This window comes from Pan troglodytes, chromosome 14 (assembly GCF_028858775.2).
Source record: "Pan troglodytes isolate AG18354 chromosome 14, NHGRI_mPanTro3-v2.0_pri, whole genome shotgun sequence".
Classification (NCBI taxonomy): domain Eukaryota; kingdom Metazoa; phylum Chordata; class Mammalia; order Primates; family Hominidae; genus Pan; species Pan troglodytes.
Genome location: NC_072412.2, coordinates 101464546 through 101489636, shown reverse-complemented (window position 1 = coordinate 101489636; position 25091 = coordinate 101464546). Strand labels below are relative to the sequence as shown.

Here is a 25091-nt window from a genome sequence, read left to right as displayed (position 1 = left end):
AGACTTCTGGTCAGATCATTAAGCCATTTTCAATTTTAAAAATATTTTAAAAGAAAAATCTCAGTTTTGGTCACATTATGTATTTTTATGTTTTATTAACAGCTTTTACCGTTTTGTTCTGGAACCAGAACTGATGTCAGGGGCTAATGACGTTTCTTCTCTTGGACCAGTGGCAAAATTTTTGGATATTCCTGAATCACCCCTCCTAATCCTCAACATGATTACTCCAGAAGGCTGGTTGGTTGAAACAGTGCACAGCAACTGTGACCTTGATAATATTCACTTAAAGGATGTAAGTTATTGTGTATAGTCATATAAAGAGAGAGAAACAGGATAAATTCTTATCAGCTATTACAATTGTAGCAAGTGAGCAATCATACTATGAGTGTTTACCAGAATATTCTTTTTTATGATTCTAGGTCCTGATCCAATCTTTCCTTTGATTTTTAAGTTTTTCTAATGTCCAAACTCAGCTTCTCTAGTCTTCCAAGTTCCTAGGTGTCTTTACATTTTTTCTTTCTTTCTTTTTGCCTCAGACTACTAGCTTGCAAAGACATTTCTCTAAGATGAGCAGTGTCAAAATTATAGAGAGGAACACTTGGCAACTTAGTACAACACCGTTAAGTACTTATTTTGCTCTTCAAGTTTAGTTTTTAGCTCAGCAAATTTCACCCAAAATTGTTTTGTTGTTGTTGGTTTTTTTTTTTTTTTTGGCCTCACAGCTCATAGCCAGAGAAAGTAGTCCTAACTAAATTAGGGTAGAAAGTAGGAAACAAAATTTGCAGTATACTACAGGCCAGGTATACCTGCTTCTCATCACCCCCGGTATGACCCTTGTCTAGTGAGTAGTCAGACTTCTCTTCCTCAGCTGTTGTAATTCACAGCACAGAAAGAAAGTATTAAACTGAGTCTTTTAAACATTGAATCTAGAATGAGAAAAGGAATTCAGAAACCACAAAAAAGGGAAGCATTTTGGAAGAATTTAAGATACGTGTGGTAGTCTGTTTTCACACTGCTATAAAGAACTGTCTGAGACTGGGTAATTTAAAAGGAAAAGGGGCTTAATTAACTCACAGTTTTTCATGGCTAGGGAGGCCTCCAGAAACAATCATGGCATCACGGTGGAAGGGGAAGCCAGGCACATCTCACATGACAGCAGGAGTGTGAGGGGAGTGCCACACACTTTCACACCATCAGACCTCATGAGTATTCACTACCATGAGAACAGCAAGGGGGAAATCTGCCCCCATGATCCAATCACCTCCCACCAGGCCCCTTCCCTGACATGTGGGGATTACAATTAGACGTGAGATTTGGGTGGGTACACAGAGCCAAACCATATCACTTGGTATCCAGAAAATGAGGAAAAAATACTTCCTTCTCCTTATTGTCCTTACTTCCTTCTCCTTATTGTCCTCCCTCTGACCTATTTCCAGCTCTTTGTGTCTGATACCTCCTGTAGAATATAGCCATTGCCTTGACTGAAGCATAAACATTTACCTGTAATAATTTGGTTAAGATTGTTTATAATGTTTATTTCTCATGCTTCTTATGCATTATCTTTTGCCTAAAGATTTTCCTTCTAGGAAAGTTTATTTTGATCCGCTCGTGTGTGGATTCTGTGGGATCCTAAATCACTTTTCTGTAACATACTCCCCATCACTCCCAACTGGACCCACCTCAAAAAGAACCTAAAACTCAGTCATAACCATCTTCTAATATCAGTCCTTCAAATTTAGAGAAAAGGCAGCAAACTAATAGCATTAATGAGAAAAACTTAACAAATGAATCTTACAAGAAGTGAAAAAAAAAATCGCTGTTTTTTCCATGATCAGTCAGATCTCTTAATAGAGTCTGGAATTCTTCATGAAGAGAGTGCGGCAATATACTCAATAAGGTAACTTTTAAACATGCTATCCAAAAGTGTGAAGTGTTTGTAGTGGGAGGAATTAGTACAGCTTAAGAAAGATTTTAAATTGAGTCTGCTGGTGAAAATTTCAGCAGCTATTCAACAGCTGATGGAGATTAACTAAAACTTTTTTTTGTAGTGAGTGTCAAATCTAATAGCATCTTTTTAGAAGTTGTTCAGATGAACACTAGCTCTAACTCTGAAGTTAGAAGACTAGGATGAAGGAAAATTTCCTGTGTCTTCATAGTTTAGGTGAATAAACAAAAGGAGATTATAAATTCTAGCATCTGTAAAAGTTAACTACCCCTCAGGCTCATCTTTTTCATTGTGTGCTGTACAAACTTAAAATATTCTGCAACCATCCTGGAAAAATAACAAAGGCATTTGGTATAGTAGAAAGGATTTTTAGATAAAGGGGAAAAGTACATACACTCTGGCAAAAATGAGATAACAATGAGAGATTTACCACCATATACTAACTTGTGCAAATATTCCTGGTTACACCTAATTCCCAAACACTGTACAAACACCTGGAAGAAACTTGATCTGGGAAAATTCTCCCTTGGCAGGACTTTGTTCACATGATTGTCACTACATTGACATTATTGTACAACCAGCATTAATTTCATAATTAAAGGTGACAAAAATGATTCAGAAAGCTAGGCCGGGCATGGTGGCTCACGCCTGTAATTCCAGCACTTTGCGAGGCCAAAGTGGGTGGATCATGAGGTCAGGAGTTTGAGGCCAGCCTGACCAACATGGTGAAACCCCATCTCTACTAAAAATAGAAAAATTAGCTGGGCATGGTGACACGTGCCTGTAATACCAGCTACTCAGGAGGCTGAGGCAGGATAATTGCTTGAATCTGGGAGGTAGAGGTTGCAGTGAGCCAAGATTGTGCCATGGCACTCCATCCTGGGTGACGGAGCGAGATTCTGTCTAAAAAAAAAAAAAAGCTAAAAGTGAGACAGTTACTTTTACCTGGAGTTCAGATGTGTTGCTCTTCTCAGCGCTTATTGTTAGAACTGCATCCAAAGGCTCTCTAATTATATTTTATCACAGCATATATATGAAAGATGTCAAAATACCTGGAATAACAATGGTGGTTACACCATTTTCACACTGTTCCAGGTATTGCCATAAAAGGCAAGAGAAGATGCAATAAATAAAAGATTGCTAACAGGAATAGGATGTGGCTCTGTTAAAGTGAATTCACAGAAAAATGCATTAATCCCTCTGAAACATAAATAATTTTGATATCAGTTTTATTTATTGATATATTCATTACAAATATAATTGTGAAAGAATTTCTGTTTGATTGCCAGAGGTATGCTATAGATCCTAAATAATACTATATTATGAATTAGATGAACACTGTTCATCTTAGGCTCAGTTTATTCTCTCAGTGCATAATATATGAAATTTATATCTCAAACCATCAAACACTTATAAAATTTGGGAAAAGGTCACATTTTCAGCGAAGAGTTCTGTCTCTTCTGCAAAACTTAGAAATTTAAACAAAACCTTAACAAACTTGAAAATTTATATATCAGAAGACTTGTACTTTAGAAGTCTCCCTTAATCCACAAGGGATTTGTTCTAAGATACCCCCACCCACTCAGTGGATACCTGAAACCACACATAGTACCTAACCTTATATACATTGTTTTGTTTTGTTTTGACATGGAGTCTTGCTCTGTTGCCCAGACTGGAGTGCAGTGGTGCGATCTCGGCTCATTGCAAGCTCTGGCTCACTGCAAGCTCCGCCTCCCGGGTTCATGCCATTCTCCTGTCCCAGCCCCCCGAGTAGCTGGGACTGCAGGCACCCGCCACCACGCCCGGCTGATTCTTTGTATTTTTAGTAGAGACGGGGTTTCACCGTCTTAGCCAGGATGGTCTTGATCTCCTGACCTTGTGATCCACCCACCTCGGCCTCCCAAAGTGCTGGGATTACAGGCATGAGCCACTGCACTCGGCCATGTTTTGTTTTTTTATATACATACCTACCTATGATAAGAGTTAATTCATAAATTAATTAAGCACAGTAGAGATTAACCTTAGTAACTAATAATAAATAGAACAATTATAAAAGTAGGTCATCATCCTCTACTCTTGTGCTTTGAGGTCACTAAGTGAAATAAGGGTTCCTTGAACACAAGCACTGTCATGCGAGATTTTATTACAATACTCAGAACAGTGCACAGTTTAAAACTTATGAATGGTTTATTTCTGGAATTTTCCACGTATTTTTGGACCATGGTTGACTGAGGGTAACAAACTGTACAAAGAGAAACCACAGATAAAGGAAGACTACCGTACCTTATGTGCCTCAAACCACCAAATTATCTAAAACTAATTCCTTTAACTTTTTCTTGGATTTTTGCCCAGAGTCCTGAATAGTTTCTTAAAGTTCAGATTGCACTAAAGTCATTAAGTTCAGCCTTCACCTGCCTTGAGATAAGATGCAAGAAAAAGATGTACTATCATTTATCCATCTCCACTATCAGATAGCTTGTCAGAGTTTAGATTACAGATCAAGATATGTGTTATAGCTTTGCTATTAATAACTTGGGAAAATGTGTCTGTAGTTACACAAAATCACATTCAATAGCAACAGAAATACTAGATTAACATATTTACAGACAATTGTTAACAAACCCAAATGTTGATCTTTATAATTAAACTTAGCCTTTTCTTAAAGGAAGACACTTAGCTATTCAGCCACAGAAGAACAATACAATTAATATCCTATTAGAAAAATTAATATGTTCCATGGACACAGGGAAAGGAACATCACACACCAGGGCCTGTCACGGGGCCGGAGGGCTAGAGGAAGGGATAGCATTAGGAGAAATACCTAATGTAGATGGCAGGTTGATGGGTGCAGCAAACCACCACGGCATGTGTGTACCTATGTAACAAACCTGCGCATTCTCCACATGTACCCCAGAATTTAAAGTATAATAAAAAAAATTAATACATTCTCAAGGTTATATTTGAAAGGTATTAAATTTATGTCTGGTATCAACAATTAATATTTAAAACAAAATAAAAATATAAAGGGAAGATGGAAACATAAGCATCAAAAAAGATCACTAACTTTCATATTTTTGCTAAAAATGAGCTTTGTGGCCAGGCACAGTGGCTCACACCTATAATCTAAGCACTTTGGGAGGCCAAGATGGGCGGATCACTTGAAGTCAGGAGTTTGAGACCAGCCTGGCCCACATGGTGAAACCTCGTCTCTACTAAAAGTACAAAAAATTAGCTCAGAGTGGTGGCCTATGCCTGTAATCCTAGCTACTCAGGAGACTGAGGTGGGAGAATCGCTTAAGCCCGGGAGGCGGATGTTGCAGTGAGCCGAGATCGTGCCACTGTACTCCAGCCTGGGCAACAGAGTGAGACCCTGTCTCAAACAAACAAACAAATAAATAAATAAATGAGCTTTGAAAATAGGAACTAATTTAACTTAAATCACCTCTATGAAAACTTAAAATATTCACTAGAACTCTTTGGAAAAGGAATTGGCTATGTTTGTATGTTGTGGTTTGAATAAGTCAACAGAATTGAAGTCTGTTATATAAATATATAGGAACAAGAGAAATTTTCACATTAATATAAATTAAGAAGATACTGTTATTCACAAACTGGGTAAGTGTATTTAGACTCTTCCCTAGTATCTAATTCATAATAAAATAATTAAGCTTTACTTTACAGTCACTTTGGTGTATTGCTTCCTTGTCTGTAAAGTGAGGGTGTTGAACTACATGATCTCTACAATCTTTTTCTAATTTTTAACATTCTCATATTATTCTGAGACTATCCCATGAAAATCTTTCCAGTCAAGTAAATTGCTATAAAGACTCTGGATATAGGTTAATAAATTATATAAAGTTCATCGCTAGAATAGTAATTCAACAACTAATTCAGAATTCAACTAAAGTTTTTTAAATAAATACTGTCTTCAAAGAAGTTACTTATTTTTTGTTCTTAAAACCAGTAAAATAACAAGAATCAAGAAAGAAATGCTGTAAACAAATGTAATTATTTCTGAGATAATTGCAGTCAAGGAAAACAACTATACAATACAGAATATATCCAAATAGTCTATATCCTAAACACACTAAACAATAGTGTTGAAAACCTAATATGGTGAAATAAGATTAGATATAGGTAACATTGCTGTCTTTAATCTCAACAGAATTCTGTCTGTGAAAATCACTGTTTGATTTATTTTCATGTTTAGTTATGCTATTCATATGAAGTAGAGAAAAAGCTTTATCTTGAAAATATTTATTATAACATTTGCAATAGAGAAAAATCCAGAAACAACTGGAATGTCCAGCCATTTAAAATGATGTTTATAGAGACAGAGACATGTTCTTAGAAAACCATGTTTAATGAAAAGGCAGGTTACTTTCTTACAAAAAAATTTATGAAGACAAGAAATAGAAATCAGTGTGTTGATGTTTATATCAGTGTTTATTCTGTTGAGGTGCGTTCTGTTTTTTCTTCTTTCCACTTTGGAAGTGGAAAATTAATTTTTATTTTTTAAAATTAACTTTAAAAATATATGATCAATTTATAATTAGTTGATTATAGACATTAATTTTTTTAATTACAAGAAAGCCAATAGATAGTAAGTTAGCTTCCTTGCCAAGTCTGAAGTGGGAGCTTCAGGACAACAGCAAACTGAAGCAGATTCTTTAAGGAATTTTCCATCTAAATCTCATGTTCACGTCTTTCCCGCTTGGTTATATTGGTGCATATACCATGAGGTTCAGGTAAAGCTGATGTCATGAAAAAGAAAAAGTTTATCATAAGCTTTTTGTCTTGAAGAAATCAGTTCAACTCATGAATTCACTCATGTGTAAAATAAAGACTTAAAGTTAGCCACCAAAATACATTGGCCAATATTAAAATAATCACATTTATTTATTTCAAAATTTTGTATTATGAGTTTTACATAACACCAAAAACAATGACATACTTCCTCCACAGACTGAGAAAACTGTTACAGCAGAATATGAACTAGAATACTTACTGCTGGAAGGACAATGCTTTGATAAAGTGACAGAACAGCCTCCTCGGGGTCTGCAGTTCACACTAGGCACAAAAAATAAACCTGTTGTGGTTGATACAATAGTGATGGCCAATCATGTAAGTATTACTTAATTGATGATATTTAATTTGATGTTTTGGTGAAATTCTCTGTTTTCCTAAGAGTAAAATGAAATAATCTTTATTCTGCTGTTGCTGAACAGTTTGCAGAAAACAAAATTGAAACTTTGAATAAGATAAAGAAAACAAAAATGGGGAAAATCATACTTTAATAATTTTTAACAGGTTATTGTAAAATCTCTTTACTTGGAATTGATTTATAGAATTTATTCATTCTACAGTTAATAAATACTTTCATAGATCATTCGTGTATTCATGAGCAATTCGATGGTTTTTAGTCATATTACTCAATGATTATTTTTTTCTCATCTTAAAAGGGGTATTTTCAATTAAAAGCAAACCCAGGTGCTTGGATACTGAGGTTGCACCAAGGAAAATCTGAAGATATTTATCAAATAGTTGGGTGAGTTATGCAGGCTGCTTTTAAATTTTTACACATAAATATGTTTTTAGTGCAATACAACCAAGATAATCAAAACAACAATTAAAATGTTAAGATTGGCCTGGTGCAGTGGCTCAAGCCTGTAATCCCAACACTTTGGTAGGCCAAGGCAGGCAGATCACGAGGCCAGGAGTTCAAGACCTGCCTGGCCAACATGGCAAAACCCCGTCTGTACTAAAAATACAAAAATTTGCCAGACATGGTGGCGCACACCTGTAACTTCAGCTATTCAGGAGGCTGAGGCCCAAGAATTGCTTGAATCTTCGGGAGGTGGAGGTTGCAGTGAGCAGAGACTGCACCACTGCACTCCAGCCCGGGACAGAGAGCAAGACTCTGTCTCAAAAAAAAAAAAAAAAAAAAAAAGATGACTGAGTTAGGTCTGAACATCAGCAAGAGGGCAAAATAGGACATTCCGGTGCTCATACCCATGCAGAAACATCAATTTGAACAACTATCCACTCCACACATGAAACTACCTTAATAAAAACTAAGGAACGAGGTGAGCTGTTAGAGCACTGCAATGTAGCACAGAAATAAGAAAGACACATTGAAGAGTGTAGGATAATTTACATTACATGCATTACTCCTTCCTCAACCTGATACAGCACAGCGGGAGAGATACCCCCTTGGGGGAAGGAGAGGGAAGTGAGCAGCAGACTTTGCCTTGGACCCCAAAACCATGCTCACCCCAGTAAAACCCAAAGCCAGGTAGGCCTCACAGCCCCAACTTAATGCTGGTACTAGAAGACTGAGCTGCCAGACCCTGTAGCCCCAAGCTCCAAATCTGCCTGGTAGATTCAGTTTCCAAGCCTGTCCAACCACCAGGCCTACCCCACCACCAGGCCTACCCCAGAAGCCCCAGGCTATTGCCCAGCCTCAATGCCAGGCCAGCCCCCACAAATTCAGGCTCTTAGACTTTTCACTGTACCAGCATAATTGATATTTTGATCATTTAATGACAATATGGTATACATTATATCTTATATAACAACACCATTATCCCTGGGTTATATTCAATTTGGAATTTTTTTTTGCACAAAAATTTTCCTGTTCATTAGTGAGCCATAGTAGAAAGCAGGAGTTATCACACTTTTTTGGTAAGGAGCCAAAAGTATTTAATGTTCATTTGAGAGCACATGTGATCTTTGTCAAAATTATTTTTTAACAATTATTTTAAAGTGTAAAAATCATTTTTAGCTTAGGGCTATTAAAAAAATAGACCATAAACCTGATTTGGTTTACTGGCCATAGTTTGCCAACTCTTGATAAAGTCTTTTTTATACCTTTAATAAATATCTGTAGATTTCATTGCTTTCAATAAATACTTACTGAGCACCTTTTATTATACCACACATTGTGCTCAACAAAGATAATATAGGAGTAGGGGTTACTGTATCTTTTTTTCACCACTCTTTCCCCTTTATACTGTGCCTAGCTCATAGTGTCAGTTAATAAATGTGCTTAATGGCTTATGCACACAGAGCCAGGGATGCTTAGTTCTGTGGTAGAGGTGGGTAGGAGGAAGTCAGCATTGACATTAGAGATGATATAGTACCTCAAGAGAATTGAAGAATTAATAGGAAGTTACTAGTCATACCACAGATGGAACATTCCAGGAAGAGGGTAGACATGCACATCTCCCATCTAAAACTCTTAGGGCCATATGTGTTTTAGAATTTAGAAGTTTTTCGTTTGGAAAGTTAATACAGTACACATATCATATATTATGACGTATATCCCAGCAGGATCTGAGAAAGCCCTTTATTAAACATCATTTGTATTGCAGAATGCGTTAATATTCACACTAAAAGGGTTTATGTAAATGACTGAAAAAGAGAATGAAAAGACAATCCACAGACTGGGAGAAAATCTTTGCAAAGCATATATCTGACAAAGAATTTATATACAGAATATATAAAGACTATCAGAACTCAATATGAGAACAAATAACCAGATTAAAAAAATGTGCAAAAGACTTGAACAGACACTCTACCAAAGAAGATATATGGATAAGTACAGAATGTATTTAACATTGTTAGTCATTAAGAAAATCTACATTAAAACCACGAGATATGCCACATATCTATTAAAATGACTAACTTTATAAAAAGAATGACGATATCAAGTGTTGGTGAGGATATGGAGTAACAGGAGCTGTTTTTCACTTCCATTGGGTATCTAGAATGGTACAACCACTTTTGAACAATTGGACAGTTCCTAGAAACTTTAAATTTACACTTAGGCTAGGCATGGTAGTTCACACATGTAATCCTAGCACTTTGGGAGGCCAAGGTGGGAGGACTGCTTGAGCCCAGGAGTTTGATACCAGCCTGGGCAATATAGCAAGACCTACCTCTATGTAAAATCAAAAAAGTAGCCAGGCACAGTAGCTCACGCCTGTAGTCCTAGTTACTTGGGAGGCTGAGGTGGGAGGATCAGTTGAGCCCATGAGGTGGCAACTGCAGTGAGCCATGATCATGCCACTGCACTCCAGGCTGGGCAACAGAGTGAGACCCTGTCTCAAAATAAGAAGGAGGAGGAGAAGGAAGGGGATGGGGAGGAAGGGGAGAAAAGGGGAGAAGAAGAATTTGCTTTCTGTGGTTTCAGTCGCCCATAGTTAACCACAGTCCAAAAATATTAAGTAGGAAATTCCAGAAATAAACAAATCCTACATTTTAAATTATGCACTGCTGAGTAGTGTGATGACCTCTCACACCATCCTGCTCTGTTCCACCTGGAAAATCATTCCTTTGTCAGGTGTCTGCCCATGAGTCACTTAGTAGCATTCTCAGTTATGAGATCAACTGTCATGGGATCACAGTGCTTATATTCAGGTAACCCTCGTTTTACTTAATAATGACCACAAAAGGCAAGAGTATTGTGCCTAACTTTAAATTAAACCTTATCATAGACATGTATGTATAGGAAAAACATACATTTAGGGTTCGGTACTATCCATGGTTTCATACATCCACTGTATGTCTTTGAACCTATACCCTGTGGATAAGTGGGGGTTGCTGTACTACTGCATGTCTCCTTTTATAAGTTACAAAACACTAGATAATACAAGCTGTAGTGACAGAAATCACTTGGTGAGGTGGAATAAGCAGACAAAAATAAGGACAAGTATTGGAGATAAGCGGTTGAACAATGCTGTTTTGAGAATCCCCAGCCAAATTGAGTTCCAGTACTGGAGTGGCTAGTGACCTTGCCCTAATGAGGAATGAAAGGCAACTGGATGTGAATGTTTACTGTGTGCCTTTCATGGGATACTTTGTTTACCTGGTGGATGGTCTAATTCATAGTTGTCTGACCCCAGACCCAGTTTCCCTCACACAGGAAACTTGTTTATACTGACAGATGTCCGTGTGGCTCTTTTCTGACCCATGTCCAGTTTATGTTTGCCTGACCATCGTGGTGACACTGGGAACCCAACATTGTGTTCTCCCCAGCATCCCTGAGAAAACCCGGTCTGGGATAGTCCCTGGCTCTTCCAATGGGGGGTGCAAATTTAATACACCACCACAATAAGAAATAAGTTCAAAGATTTATCACTTACAAATCCTGGAGAGGAAGGGCTCCATCTCTAGGTCACATCAGGCAAGAATGAAGAGGAGTCAGGCAGAGAGAAAGAGAGAGCATGCATGCAACTAGCGGTATATATAAGGGAATAAAGCATGGGTCACTTTTGGTCTGTTTGAAGGGAAGGCAGGACAACAGAAGCCCAGTTTGCTAGGCAGGAAGGGTACCTCTAAGTTCTTATCTTTGGCTACCAGCTGGACCCATTTGGGTATGTTCTAATGCCTATGCTGCAACCTATGCTACCTTGCTGTGTCATTCCCATTACAAATACACAGTTCCTACCCTCCCAAAACTCATTCCAGTAGAAAAGATAGTCAAGAAAATGAGTGACTATTATATGTTCTAAGTGCTATAAAAGAGTGCTATGGTAGTATAGAAAATAAGCAAAATAGGCTGTAACATTTATATTGACCCTTATAAAAGCCATGGTTTCAAGATATAATTTTAAGAAGCATTCATGCTTTGTTTCAGCTTTTTAAATTTTGTGCAAACTGCTTTGCCAGGAACTCAGCATTTCTATATCTGCCACTACCGTTTCACCATTATGTTTTGCAAAGGGAAAGCCCTGTATATGAATTGTGAGTCAAATCCCTTCTGTACCACCAACTATCTGTATGATCTTGTGTAAGTTTCTTTGCTATTTGTAGTCTTTATTTCCTCATTACAAAAGGGAATAATCCTACCTCCCTTGTGGGGTTTTGCTAAGGACTAAATGGGAAAAATCATTGTAGAATATTGAGTAAATGTCCATTTCCTCTCCACTTATTCCTTCTTTTACAAATACAGTTATACAATAGCACATGTATTATGTAAAACTAAAACTATACATGATTTAGATTCTATTTTATCTTCTTTACTGTTATTTTCTATCATACACAGTTCATAAAGATGTTCTTGATGTTATATTTGAAGTACCACTAACATATTAGTGAAAATTGTTTTTTCTCTTTCACAGACAACTTTTGGCAGTAGAAATAACTTACAAATTTGTTTGTATTACTTATAAACAATAAAACCATATACTTAGTCATAATTTAATTCCACATACGATTAATGTCACTAGCTATCCAAAATGGAAAAAAATTACATGTTACTGTGTAATAAAAAGTCTAACGAGGTCGATATAAAATATAACAAAAACTGATATTGTTTATCCTAATTTATGTTTTAATTCTAATTGATATTACCTTTATAATTAGGAAAAATATTCCTGAAACCTGCTAAAAATCTAAGCTAAAATAATATTGATATGAGTTTCTAAGTTCAGATTTTAAAGCCATGACTAAATTATTTGATTTTTTAAAATGTGGCTTTCCACTTTTGAGGCATAATGCCCACAATGTGTACTTTCTGTGTCTGTCAATCTTTTTGTAGTCATTAACTGCAGATTATTTGTGTATACTCAGTATTGGCTGTTACTTACCTTGAATACAAAAAGTCTCAAAATTATTCTCCTTTATTTCTTTTTAGTTCTACCAAAATTAGACAAATGCTGCTCAGATTTTCCTAATTAATTGTAGAGAATATTAGATACTTTATTTATGCACCTTTAATGCCAAATTATTGTGCTAGACTTCTCATTTGAAATCTTTAGAAAAATCTTTTCTGTCAAAGTAACACTTGTAATCAATTTTAGTTCGGTACCTTTGAGACTGAACTGTTTCTCCCATGTTTTTTATAGGAGGAAGGACAGAGATGTCAAACAAGGCTTTCCGTTCTTTCTCCGCAGGTACTCGAGTTGGTCCACCGTAACTTTGCTGGCTCTGCAGTAGTTAAAACTCACTCTCTGTGGACTCTTAAAAGTTCTCTATTGCTGTACTTCACTCTCCTTTAGTTCCCTGGTTCTGTTGGTGTGGTCTCCTCATACCTCCTGGTTGCCATATTGGCAGGACACATGACTACCCAGTGGTAACAATAAAACCAAATTGCTCTCCTTCTTGGCTGCATCTGATCTGTGGAAATACCTAGACATCAGTTGCCCAACAAACTCTAGTTCAGAGCAGTTGCAGAGGCAGTAAGCACTCTCCTGACTCCTCGATTAGAGCAATAAATCAATCCTCAAATATCCAATCCTGCTCCATGTACACTTCTAACTTTCCCAGACATGAGTCCTCTGTGCATCCCAACTTCAGAATATGTGTTGCAAAGTGTCTTCTCCTTAAAGTGTCTACCTTACTGAGTTTAGAATGAGAAGGCAATACTCTTCCCTTCCGTCCTCACAGGGTGTAGTGGTGGAGACTCACAATCTGACAACAGCTCTCTGTAAGGAAACTCTTCTGCCTTCATCTCACACAATCCCTTTTCTGAACATTTTTATATGCTTTATCTCTCTGAGGGGCAATCTGCATATTGTGAGGGTATTGAGAATGGATGACTATGCATACTCACTTCGGTGTCTGGTAGCTATCTCATTGGTGTTTCAGTGGAAGCATTCTAGCATCCTTTTACCCCTACCCCCAATATTCTGTTCTTTACTATCATATTAATATATGATATAATATAAATATCATATTACCATTAGTTAAATATTTTAATGAATTCACTATTGATCACAGTTTTTATATGTCTTTTAATTTTCACATTCATTTTTTGTTTAGATGGTGTCTTAGGCCATTTTTTGCTGCTGTAACAGAATACCTGTGACTGAGCAATTTATAATGAACAGAAATTTATTGGTTCATAGTTCTGGAAGGTTGGAAAGATTGAGGGACAGCATCTGGCAGAAGCCTTCTTGCTGCATTGCCCTATGGCAGAAGGCAGAAGGACAAGAGAGAGCAAGAGAGGGCCAAACTTGCCCTTTTGTGGTAGCACCACTTCCACCCAATGAGGGTAGAGCCTCATCACCTATAATCACCTATTAAGGGGTCCCATCTCTTAATACTGCCACAATGGCAATACAATTTCAACATGAGTTTTGGAGGGGAGGGACATTCAAATCGTAGCAGATGGCTGACTTCCCATATTATCATAGAAGTATTTAACACAAGCAATTGGATGCTTTTACATCGTATTGGGAAGGACTGGCGGAGCAAGCTCTCCAGGAGGGCTGGATCCTAGGAATGCTTGAGAACAAAGCCAAGGAACTGACCAACCAGAAAAAGCTGCTACTTTCCCATCATCAGAAGTGAGAGAAAGCTAGAAGCTGCTGCCAGCAACACATCAACTGGCCTTTGGTACCCAGAAAGCTAAGCAGTTACACACTGGAACACTGAAGTAGAAAACCTCAATGTCTCCATGACTGTGCTTGACAAAAGAAGCTAGGCAGGCATCAGCACATTGCCCCGCTCACTTCTAAGTTCCAAGTAACATGCAAATGTATCTATCTGTTTAGCAGAATCTAATTATCAACCAAAACCTTAGCTGCAAAAGAGTTGAGTAACAACAACAACAAAAATGGGTGTATCTTTCTAACTACTGCAGTGTATGCTAAAGGTGGGATGTTGCCTGCCATATAATATACACCACCTTACCACAAATAAGTTTTTTCAGAGACATTAGTGGTGTACCCTCAAATGTTTAAAACTTTGAGGTGGTCCTCAAAGGTTTAAAAATTTCTTTTGCAGTTCCGTATGAATTATAACTTTCCTAAGTATTGAATAACAGCATTATAATTTTATTCAGAATGCTTGAAACAAGGCTTCATCATTGTTTCTTACCAGTTAGTGTTTTGGATGAAAAATATGAAGCCAATCTGATTTACATTTCTTCTCTGAAAATATAAATTGTTTTTTAGAATTTCAGGAGACACATGTATGAGTGCTTTTTTTATTAATCATCCTTTCTGACACACAGTGAATTCTTTCATTTTGAAGTAAATGGCTTTTACTGAGATTCAGTATTCTCTTGAATCTCATTGAGAATATGAATTATTTGAATGCTTCCCTTTTTTCTGCATTAATGCCTTATCAATGAAGTCCATTTCCTCTGACTGCTTAGCTTGTTCCCTTCATTTAAGCTGCGCATTTTCCTCATGTATCCAGAGGTTTCAGGTGCTTAGCATTGTTGGTAAAGGTCTGATAGTACAGTGGTGAAGAGCCAGACTATCTAGACTCAATTTGGATCTAGGATAATAATTGTACTTTCCTCAAAGGATGGTTGTATGGATTAAGCGAGTGAGCATCTATGAAGTGCTTAAAACAGTGCCTGAGGATGTGGAGAAATAGGAACACTTTTACACTGTTGGTGGGACTGTAAACTAGTTCAACCATTGTGGAAGTCAGTGTGGTGATTCCTCAGGGATCTAGAACTAGAAATACCGTTTGACCCAGTCATCCCATTACTGGGTATATACCCAAAGGATTATAAGACATGCTGCTATAAAGACACATGCACACGTATGTTTATTGTGGCACTATTCACAATAGCAAAGACTTGGAACCAACCCAAATGTCCAACAATGATAGACTGGATTAAGAAAATGTGGCACATATACACCATGGAATACTATGCAGCCATAAAAAATGATGAGTTCATGTCCTTTGTAGGGACATGGATGAAGCTGGAAACCATCATTCTCAGCAAACTATCGCAAGGACAAAAAAAACCAAACACCGCCATGTTCTCACTCATAGGTGGGAATTGAACAATGAGAACACATGGACACAGGAAGGGGAACATCACACACCGGGGCCTGTTGTGGGGTGAGGGGAGGGGGGAGGGATAGCATTAGGAGGGATAGCATTAGGAGATATACCTAATGTTAAATGAAGAGTTAATGGGTGCAGCACACCAACATGGCACATGTATACATATGTAACAAACCTGCACGTTGTGCACATGTACCCTAAAACTTAAAGTATAATAAATTTAAAAAAAAAAGTGCCTGAAGTAAAATGAGAAGTCGTCACCATTACTACCTCTGCTACCTGATGGAAGTGGAAAGAGATTTGCTTTAGAATTTGTCTAGGTCTAGCTGTAGTGCTGTGCTAGCTGGCTTTATACTCTGGGTCTCAGTGGACAGGGGATTAAATGGCTAAAGTTGTCAATGCCCTTAAGTAGTGTTTGTGACTATAAGCAGCTGAAAGTTTTTAAGAAATTTGACAATGTTTCTACTATACAGGTTAGATCCTTTTTGTTTTGTTTTGTTTTGTTTTGCGACAGGGTCTCTCTTGCCCAGACGGAAGTGCAATAGCACAATCACGGCTCACAGCTCACTGGAGCCTCAATCTGCCAGTTTCAAGCAATCGTCCTACTTCAGCCTCCTGACTAGCTGGGACCACAGCGCTGGCCACCACATCCAGCTAATTTTTAAAAAAATTTTGCAGAGACGAGGTCTCACTGTGTTGCCCAGGCTGGTCTCAAACTCCTGGACTCAAGCGATTCTCCCACCCCAGCCTCCCAAAGTGCTGGGGTCACAGGTGTAAGCCATCACACCTGGCTTCTTTCTGTTTTCTAGTGGTGATTGTTGGACAGAGTTCTGCCTGCTACATTGGTTTAACCACCTCAGCTCAGGAATTGGGAGTAAGAGAAAGTCAAAGACGTGTCAGTCATGATAGTGCTAGACTCCCCAGGTGTTCATTTTGGAAAAATGTTAAAAGTATGTGTTATATATAACAACTCAAAAGTAACTATACTAATTTGACATCTGATTGCTTCCCCTTCAACAAAATTCAACTTTATTGTAAATATGATAGAACTTTTTAGTCCATAGTGAGAATAGTTTGAAAAAATAATTATGGAGCACAGTTGCCATATTTGTTTAAGCAATTTCGAAAATGGGAGAAAAAAACTGCATTATACATAATACAAAATGGAAACATTCTGGTGATGCAGATGGACATCATAGACACATTTTCAGTCTCATTATTTTAACAATGTACTTCAAATTTTGGCATTTGAAAATGGCTGGTGGATATTAAAAATTTGGATAGCGTAGAACTCCTTTGAAATATAAACAACTTTGAAGTGTAAAAAATTGTAATTATCATTACAATATATCAGGGATGTGAAAGATTTTAGTTGTGTGATAGCCTTGGTATATAACAGCAAAGATAAGCCATAATTTGAACTTTCAGAGTGATTGGGTAGTATTGAATTTAATGAGTTACTTTTGTACAATTTTAATGTGTACTGAGTTAAAATTTATTGGATAATTTTGAAAATTACAGCATATTATAGTATATCTTAATTGACTATAGAAACAGAAAAACATGATATATGCACTAGTGTTATTGGACTTACGTTTATTGCAAAATGAGTTTATTCTGTTATGCCATCATAATTGTATGTCTATTCTTAAATTAATTATGGACACATTTTTCTACTTTTAGGCATGAAGGAACTGACTCTCAAGCAGACCTAGAAGATATCATTGTTGTATTAAACAGCTTCAAAAGCAAGATACTCGAAGTAAAAGTATGTGGGGGCAGAACTTTTTATAGGCTTTGTTCTTAATATTAAGAATTATCTTCTTTGTTTTTTAATTAATTGATTTATTTTACAATTAACTTTACAATTTTACAACCTAAAATGTTATATTTGAACTCCAGCAGTAAAAAAAGGAGAGGATTAAGTTCACAAAGGAAAACAGAACTTGAAGATAGAAGAGAAGGATTTTTTTTACATTATGATAACTGTAAATATATCTACTAAATCTATCTGTAGCCGAATAACATTACAAATTGGACTCTAAAGATGAGATCAAGAACATGCACTGAAAAATTAGCTCTAAAAAGAGAAGGTGCTGTTTTTTAAAGAGGGAGAGAAAGGGAGTTTTTAATGGTAGCAGATTCATTTTGGACCAACCCTCCTGCTTAAAACTAGTGAAAATATTAGATAAAATTTTTAAAAAATTTTAAAAACAATGAGGAATGGAGAATAATAAGATAATAAGGATAATAAGGAACCCAAAACCAAAATTAAAGGGAAAATGCGAGCCTGGTGAAATAAGCAAGCACAGAAACTTCTCTTGACCCAAGGAAGCTACTATTGTCCTGGGAACATTTTTCTGTCCTGTCACACTTTTAACTGCCATTTTTATTTAATTTGATGGGTTAGGGGACAAAAATTAGAACCCAGAACCCGCATAAAATAATCTATTAGAAGACCCTCTCTACAATAAACTAGCTCTATTTTCAGGCTAAGGATGAAACATAAAAAATTATTCCTCATAGTCTTTTAGCCCAAATTTGTGTCAGCCAAGTAGGCCAGGGAATCCTGAACCTTGAATTGGTACTAATATTCTTCCAGATGGATAGGATATAGCGGTATCTGGAAGAGACATCCATAAATCTCTGGAATAAGATTACAGTAGCCTAAGCTGCAAATCAAATTTTTCTAGTATGAAGGCCAACTCACAGTCAAAGTTAACCAAATACACAAAACCAGCAGAAACAGAAAACTGATACACAAAGACCCAAGATATTAGAATTATTAGAATAGCCTCTGAAACAGCTGTACTTTTTTTAAAGAAATTAAAGATGAGTTTAAAAATAATTGCAGGGAACATGAAACTGTAAAACATGCATATCAGATTTTTTTAAAGTAGAACTTTGGAAACTGAGTAATACAATACCAAAATTAATAATTCAGTAGATAGCTTTAACATGCCTTCAGAGAAAATTAGCAAGTTGGGGAAGATAGGCCAGAAAAAGTATACCGAATGCAACAGAGACAGGAAAAAAGAATATATAGAAGAGAGCATTAACACACACACACACACACACACACACACACACACACACACACATGCTAGTGTGAAAGTCTAAGATTACCAGTAGTGGATTTAAAACTGGCTTTGCCACTCACTAGCTGTGTGACCTTGGATGGATTACTTAATCTCTTTCTGTCTCATTTCCTCATCTATAAAATGGGGTTAACAATAGAATATACCTTACAGGACTGTTATGAAGATAAGATAAAGCACTTTATGAGTATTTGTTGGATAAATAAAAGTAAACTAAATGGAATTTCAAAGATAAAGAATGGGGTACAAGTAACATTGGAAGCAATAATGGCTAAGAATTTTTATGAATTATGAAAGATACCAATTAGAAATATTCTACAGCCTACCCATACCCTAGGTCTTTCAGTAGTTTGTTTTTGTTTTTGTTTTGAGATGGAGTCTCGCTCTGTTGCTCACTCTGGAGTTCAGTGGCCCGATCTTGGCTCACTGCAGCCTCTGTCTCCCAAGGTCAAGTGATCTTTCTGCCTCAGCCCCCTGAGTAACTGGGACCACAGGCATGTGCTACCATGCCTGGCTAATTTTTATGTTTGTGTGTATTTTTTGTATGTTTAGTAGAGGTGGGGTTTCACTATGTTGGTCAGGCTGGTCTTAAATTCTTGACCTCAAGTGATCCACCCGCCTTGGCCTCCCAGAGTGCTGGGATTACAGGCATGAGCCACCATGCCCGGCTGCCTTCAGTCTGTTTTCTAATAACACAGTTTTATCTCCTAACCACCTCTTTCTCAGAATTACAGTAAAAAGATAGAAAAATAGGGAGGAGAAAAGATAAGCAACATAGAGGATCAGCCCATGAAATCCAATAGCCTACTAAGAGGAATTCCAGAAACAACAGAGAAGATGGAGGAGGGAAAGTGTTGTAAAGCTGAGAGAGAAAAATGTTCATGTCAAAAGAGTCCACAAATTATGAAGTAGGATGAATGAAAATGGCCCATATAAGATTATAATAGCTACTAAGAAGGAAAAGTGGGTCACTGCAATAGAATGACAACACTAACATCAGAATTTCATTTTCAAAATACTTAGATGTTAAAAGACAGCAAAACAAAGCTTTCAGTATTTTGAGGAAAATTATTTTGAACCCAAGATTCTGTATCTAGCCAAATTCTTAATCAAATGTGAAGGTAAAATGTTAGTTTCTGAAGTGTGAAGATTTAGAAAAATTATTTTTCATACCCTTTCTTGGAGATGTTTGCCAGTACAATGAAGATCAAGATCAAGAAAGAAGATAGGTAGTTCAAGAAATGGTGAAACTAATCTGTAAACCAATGTAAAGAAAATCTAGAAAGAAACAGTTAATTGTTGAACTTTAAGAAAAATGTCTTCAGGTAGACAAGAATTCCAGACAATTAGATAACACGAGTAATAAACTGGAAAAGATTATGTCTGTGATAAAGAAGACATATTTGTATATCTCCCCACAAGAAAAAATAAGGACAATGGAATTCCAGGAAAAAATAGTTCTCTGCTGGTGGAATGTAAGAAAGGAGAATTCATCTAAACCAGCAAGAGTCTCCTAGGAGTGGCACAGTGGCCATAGGAGGAAACTATAACTATGCTGTACTATGCTAAAACTATAACTGTACAGAGGAAATAGAGTTTTAGTAGCTTTTCCGACTCTTCAGTGGTTAATCTTTACATTGTCATAATGAAAACTTTTTACTGATTTTCAAGTTTTAGAATCACCATAGCAAAATGTAACAATTATGTTTACTGAACTAAATGTAAATGTTATCAATATTTACAAATGCTAAAGTCAAGGTTTAATATAAGTTGGGAGGTAGAAGGAAATCGTAGAAATAGTAGTGTCCTTATAAACAGATTATACAAGAGAAACTGTTGGGATTGTGGGAATAAAAAAATAAGAGATTTAAATATTATTTAAAGTGACAAAAAATACTCAATAGAAGAACCGAAGATAAACATATTACTACCAGAATTTCCAGACAAATAGGGAAAGGGAAGGATGACGATAAGTGAGCTATTCATCTGTCATCACAAAGAGTGTATAATGTCTAAACTGTGAATTCAGAAATACTAGTAGATAATGCCTAAAGCTGATAAATTAGTAAACACAAGTGTAAGCACATTATTTAGCAATATGGAGGTAACCACTGAAGAAACTGAACAAAGAGGTTGAATTGATAGTTAAAGACCAGATTGTTTACAACATTGTGCTAAGATATTGCCTGTCTTTGGTTACTGCAACTGTCAATCTTAGATTTCTATGGGTAATCTAGCCCAATATGTTTCACTTTCTAACCATACAGCACAATATTTAAAGCAGCCAAATTCTAATCTTTTTTGCCATGCTATCTAGGTGAAAAAAGAAACAGACAAAATTAAGGAAGATATCCTTACCGATGAAGATGAAAAAAAAAAAGGACTGTGGGATTCCATTAAAAGGTAATTACTAATGAATATTTTAATACATCACTAGATTGATCCAGAAGTCTAGTATGTGGAAGTTCCACAGGTAGTGAAAATTTAAGTAAGGCAAAGGTCCTCTAATCTAGGAGGGATAAGATAAATACATAAATGTTACTACTGTTTACAAGATAGGAAACTAGAGCTATAAGACAGATGAAAATAAAATACTATACAAACCAATGGAGAAAAATTATATATCCACTTACAAGGAACCTTGGGAAATACTCCTTGAAGAAGTGTGTGGCAAAGATCTGTTTTAAAGGACAGACAGGATTTCAAAAGTTAAAGATTGAGTGAAGGCAATTATATGAAGACAAAATGATTGGGTATGTTCCTCAAAGAAAAGAAAGTAGCCTAGCTAGCTGCAACTTGAAAATAAAAGGGACTGTTTATGTTAGATTGATACCTATACTGTTTTATTGTTAGTTTAAAAAGGAACACAGGCCAGGCATGGTGGCTCACACCTGTAATCCTAGCACTTTGAGAGGTGATGGCAGGAGGATTGCTTGAGCCCAGGAGTTCAAAACTAGCCTGGGCAACATAGTGAGACCCTGTATCTACAAAAAATTTAAAAATTAGCCAGTCGTGGTGGCATGTATCTGTAGTTCCAGTTACTCAGAAGACTGAGGTGGGAGGATTGCTTGAGTCTGGGAGGTCAAAGCTGCAGTAAGTCAAGATTGCAACACTGCACTCCAGCCTGGGTGACAGAGTGAGACCCTGTCTCAAAAAAGAAACATACATAAGGAATATATTGTCTCAGATATCTAAAGAATCCAGGAGTACACCTGGTGTTGGCCACTGGGTGATGTGGTGTGGAAACAATCTTTCTCCATCTCTTAGGTCTACTGTTTCTGTGTCTCCTCCATTTTAAGATAGACTTTTATAAGTAAAAGTTTACTGTTTCCAGTGGAAGGAAGTTGCCTCTTTCCAAACAGTACCAATAAAAGTTCCAAGGCTGACTCATGGGTCCAACTATAGCTGTGTGTCCCAAACTGAACTGATTTATGTGACTCTGATAACCAAGCATGAGTCATATGCCTACTTCTAGAACTGGTGGGAAGCCCTGTCCCACCTAAACCTCATAGAATGAGATGGGAGGAGGAATGATTCCCCCCAAAATACCAGGTTGTTACTAGAAGGGGAACAGATGTTAGGTGAGCAAAAACAAAAGCTGTCTCCTGTAGATGCACATTGTAAAGAACTTTGAATGTCCATTTTAGAGATTTGAACCCAATGTGAGCTATGATGGAAAACCATTAATCATTTTGATCAAAGATAAGAAATAGAAATATTAGCCAAAATAGATTCAACAACTTAAATATATTTGGTTATAGTAGTCAAAAGCACTTCCATCATTTTGGATTTTGCCCAGTTTAAGCCTCTTTTTCTATAGTTGACTCCTTGTTTGGTAAGAAAAATCATGTTACTGTACAGTGTGTGCTTTGAACAAGTTACTGATAGAGAAAGGATCAAGTCCACTCATTGAGGTGATTTGGAGGGTAGGTATGTTTGACAGGGGATAATGAAATAGAATCTGAGCAATTTTAAGAGTATCTGTCTAAAAGCTTCCATTAAAGTTAGAAGGTATAGATAAGAATGATTAAGGATAACTGTTCAATTATGGTATAGCCATTTGCTATATTACAAGGATACCAAAAACAAAATGCTTTGTTAGAAACAGAGTTGGTAAGTTTTTGGGACATTAACTGCTCCAGATACATAGTATTTTGTGTCTTATGATGCTTTGACTTTTTTCATCTTAGTTTTAGTCCTAACTTAGAATGATTATTTTTTCTTGCCACTGAATCAACTTCTTTTCTTATTTGGGAGATTACAAGATTTGAAAAATACTTCTGTCATAACAATTTATATTTTGCAAAATAACTTTGATGGTGATTTAAGTTGTTTACCCAATTTTATTCATTCTAAATATCTGTTTATATAAAAGTATTTTGAGATAAATGTTTAGGAAGAAAAAGATGAATTTATACATTATGAATACTGTAAATAGAAGATTCAGTCGTTTTTATATATGAAATGGGCCTATACAAAAATGAAATGGAGCTGGTCTAGCTCCAAAAATGTAATGAAAATGACAGCTGGGCCCAGATGACGCTACCATGATGTAAACCAGTGAGTAGACATGGCTCCCTAGTGCTTTCTTTGTCATAGAAGTCATCCAGAGTACCAAGAGGGTACTCCATACCCTGCGTGGAGGAGAAAATCTGCTTGGTCAGAGGAGCTCCAAATTGTAGATGGTTTAAAAATATTTTAGCCTGGATGAGCCCCATCAGCAGCACTCACACACCTACCCTGTTACCGCATAAATTCTTGCTGTGCCGTAGTTCCACACTTACGCATTCTGTTCCTTCCCTCATTGGCCTGTTTAAACTTTCAGTACACTAGATATGGCCATGTCAAGCTGTAATTCATTCTTTGTTCTGAAAACAACCTTTGGCAACTCACAAAAATTCAAAAATACCAGCCCATTCACCTAAAGACAATATAGTTATATTCCACATTACAAATTTAAAAAAAAACTCATAAAGCTTCAAATGATATTGTCAAATATTTTAATATTAGTTTGTAAATATTATAGAGTGTTTATAGCTTAACTATTTTGAAATACATTTCTATATTTATTGCTTATATTTACTATTTAGGCATACAATGTTTCCATATGTATGTTTAAGAAATGTCAATTACTTTTTTATTCCAAGTTTCACAGTAAGCTTGCATAAAGAAAACAAAAAGGAAAAAGATGTCCTAAACATTTTTTCAGTTGCTTCTGGTCATTTATATGAACGTTTTTTAAGGTAGGTATATTTTTTAACCTTATATTTTGAAAAAGAAATATTTACATGGTTCAAATTTCAAAAAAAAAATAAAGGAATATACACTGGGAAAAAAAAACTCCCACCTCTGTTTCCTTGATACTCAGTTACTTTTCTCACAGGAAACCCATAATATTATTTTTATATCCTGCTAAGGAGATACACACACACACACACACACGTGCGCACACACACACACGTAAATATATGTGTGTATATTTATTTACTTATTTCAGTTGTTTAAGTCCTTTTACCCAAATAGTAAAGAACATACTACTTTACACCTTGCTTTTTTTTTACTTAAAATTATGAGGTAAGTATATATAAATATGAAATTTCATGAGTTTGGCTTGATTTGGAATATTGGTTTTCTTCAAGGCTAGCAAATAGACATTTTGGATAGGTAAGAATATATATATAGATATACTCACACGATATATATACATTTACAGTACTTTATATATACAATATTTATATATATAAAATTTACTATAGTAAATTATCCTTTTCCAGTGAAGAAAACCTTGTTTTATAAAAAGGAAGGGAATGAGGGGAGAAATGCATATTGCAAAGTACAAAAGGCTATTTTTAAACAGTTTATATAGAAAGGTCACAGAGAATAACTCAAAAATATTTGAATTGTAGCACTGATACATTAAAATGGAACTTCAGATTCATTTGTATCCTTTCCATTCGGAGGTTTAGGTTAGCAAACCAATGACCCATCCAGTGAATTTGTCAATGTAGATAGATCATTCAGCTCTTCAGGGTTTGTAGACTTAATATTAATCACACAGTCATAGACAACTGGGCCCAGGTGAAGCTACCATGATGTATATATATTCATCCTTACACATTACATACTTGATAAACCATATTTTAGTTTATTTCTTCACATTTCATTGTGAAAACCTTCTAATTCATACCTTCAATTATTTAAAAGCCTTTAAAAGACCTATGTAACAAACTTGTATGTTCTGCACATGTATCCCAGAACTTAAAGTAAAATTTAAGAAATTAAAATTAAATTTT

General features: G+C 36.2%; 1 protein-coding gene across 4 annotated transcripts in view; it reads left to right on the top strand.

Moving 5' to 3' along the window:
• Positions 1–25091, top strand: part of UGGT2 (UDP-glucose glycoprotein glucosyltransferase 2) — a 252929-nt gene that overhangs the window by 169156 nt on the left and 58682 nt on the right. For 2 of the 4 annotated variants that reach the window (XM_001139906.6, XM_016925457.4), the window contains exons 27-32: positions 103–292; positions 6911–7069; positions 7408–7493; positions 17384–17468; positions 21116–21201; positions 23946–24041. In XM_001139906.6, coding sequence (XP_001139906.5) covers positions 103–292; positions 6911–7069; positions 7408–7493; positions 17384–17468; positions 21116–21201; positions 23946–24041 — 702 coding nt within the window. The remainder of the gene's footprint in view (positions 1–102; positions 293–6910; positions 7070–7407; positions 7494–17383; positions 17469–21115; positions 21202–23945; positions 24042–25091) is intronic. The other 2 variants (XM_063792284.1, XM_016925458.4) reach the window with 1 other exon arrangement.